The 2405-nt window shown below is 45.7% G+C and overlaps 1 gene segment (V, D, J or C); it reads left to right on the forward strand.

The window, feature by feature from the left end:
• The first annotated feature begins 123 nt into the window (after positions 1–123).
• LOC102871066 overlaps positions 124–2405 on the forward strand; it is a 188969-nt gene continuing 186687 nt past the window's right edge. Inside the window, 2 exon segments of the C gene segment in view lie at positions 124–169; positions 250–560. Of these exon segments, the coding sequence occupies positions 124–169; positions 250–560 (357 nt within the window).

Raw genomic sequence — 2405 nt, forward strand, 5'->3', positions numbered from 1 at the left:
TCTTCTGGCTCAGCCACTTATATCCCCTTACCTGACATTCACATGCAAATCTTCCTGGGTGCTCACAGAGAAATCCCTGTGCTGACATTTCTCTCTGCACTGGTCTTCATCATCCAGACAACCATGCGGAGCCTCTGGTTCTTCCTCTGCCTGCTGGTGGCTCCCCTGGGTGAGTGTCTCAGGGATTCCAGGATTTACTGGATTGAGTGAGGGGTGAGAAAGGCTCACCGAGACTCTTTTTTCTTCCAGGTGTCTTGTCTGATCTGACCCTGCAGGAATCAGGTCCAGGGCTGGTGAGGCCTTCAGAGACATTGTCCCTCACATGCACTGTTTCTGGATATTCCATCGCAAGTGGTTACTGCTGGCACTGGATCCGCCAGCCCCCAGGAAAAGGACTCCAGTGGTTGTCAAGGATATGCTACAATGGAAACACGTATTATGATCCCTCCCTGAAGAGTCGACTTACCACCACCAGAGACACATCCTCAAATAAGTTCTTCCTGCAGCTGAGATCTGTCACCAACGAGGACACGTCTATGTATTTCTGTGCGAGAGACACAGTGAGAGGAAGTCAGTGTGGGAGCCTGCATTAACCTCAAGGCAGGGAAGGAGCTGGGCTGTTAGTGCCCCGAAGATCAACAAACAGTGGAGATCCAGTTTAGGAAAATGGTGCAGAGAGTGGCCAGTGCAGGGTTTGCCAGAAACTGGCACCTACCCTCCCTTAGCCTGTACTTCTAGACCATCTGTTTTGCCTGAATTTTCTTTTATTACAATCTCATTTAGAAGTTAGCCATTCTTAGTATTCATTTAGGTTTTGGGATTTTGCTTTTCATCAGGTAGAAAATGGTTGTCTGTCCCATACATGTTTTATTTCAACTTGCTTCTGTCATTGCTACATTTCAGGTCTGAATATCCCTAGTTCATGTGGGTAACACTTCAACTCTGGAATAACTATTTTTTTTCCCAATCCCAAAGACACAGAACAGGAGGGTGGTGGCCCTGACAAGGAAACTTACGCTTTTTTCTTACAGAAGAAATGTCTGGTGTTGAGGTGCCAGGACCAGTGTTCTCTAAAGTAGCACACAGAGAGTGGATGCCATGTGACAAACAAGAAGATAATCAGGAGTAGGAAGGGATGCAGTGGGTACTGAGGATATATCAAGAACAAGGAGCAGAGCCTCTAAACATAAGAGTACCAACTATGGTCAAAATCCCTCTTTGTTGGCTGTGAAGGACTTGTGTCTTTTTCTCCATACCTATTCAACCAGTGTTATTGTAGTTGTTGTTGTTAAGTGTCGTCAAGTCACTTGCAACTCATAGCGACTCTATGTACAACAGGCCTAAGCCCTTCTCTGTCCTGTGCCAATCACACTCTCTCTGACATACCCACCCTGATTGCCCCAGTAACTGAATCAATCCACCTCATAGAGGGACTACCCCTCCGGTGCTGTCCCTCCACCCTCCTAAGCATGATGTCCCTCTACAAGGACTAGTCCCTCCTTACAACATATCCAAAGTATCTCAGACAAAGCCTCAGAAATCTTGCCTCCAAGGAGCAGCCCAGTTTAAACCACTCCAGGATAAATCTATTTGGTTTCATAGCAGTCCATGGTACTCTCAATACACTTCTTCTGCACCACAGCTCAAAGCCATCAATTCTCCTTCTATCCTCCCTAGCCATTGTCCAACTCTGTGACCCATAACAATTAATTGCAAAGACCATAACCTGTATCAGACTCATTTTAGTCTCCAGAGAGACACCATCGCTCTTCAGTACTGTGGAGATGTCCCTAACAGCAGACTTTCCCATTGCAATATGTCTTTTAATTTCTTGGCTGCTGGTGCCAAGAGTGTTGACTGTGGAGCCAAGCACACTGAAGCTGTGAACAATCTCAATCTCTTCACCATCCATCCCGAGGCTGCCAATTGGTCTAGTGGTGAGAATGTTTGTCTTCTTGATATTGAACCTCAATTCATATTGAAGGCTGCAGTCCCTGACCTTCCACAGCAAGCACTTGAGGTCCTCCTCAGTCTCAGCGAGCAGGGTTTTTTTCATTTACATAATGCAGATTGTTGATAGATCTTCCTCCAATCCTTAGGCCACACTTCTCCTATAGAGCCTAGCTTCCCAGATAATCAGTTCTGCATACAGATTGGAAATGTATGGAGATAGGACACATCCCTGGCAATACCCTTCCCAATTTTGACCCGTACATTGTTACCTTGCTCCATTTTGACTACTGCCTCTTGGTCCAAATATAGGTTTCATATTAGCACGATCAAGTGTTCTGGGATTCCCATTTTTCTCAGAATGAGCCACAGTTTGTTATGATCCACACAGTCAAACATGTTTGCATAATCAATGAAACACAGATAGACAGTGTTCTGGTATTCCCTGCTTTCAG

Source organism: Elephantulus edwardii, unplaced genomic scaffold (genome assembly GCF_000299155.1).
Source record: "Elephantulus edwardii isolate Elephantulus edwardi_28Jun2011 unplaced genomic scaffold, EleEdw1.0 scaffold00325, whole genome shotgun sequence".
Lineage (NCBI taxonomy): Eukaryota > Metazoa > Chordata > Mammalia > Macroscelidea > Macroscelididae > Elephantulus > Elephantulus edwardii.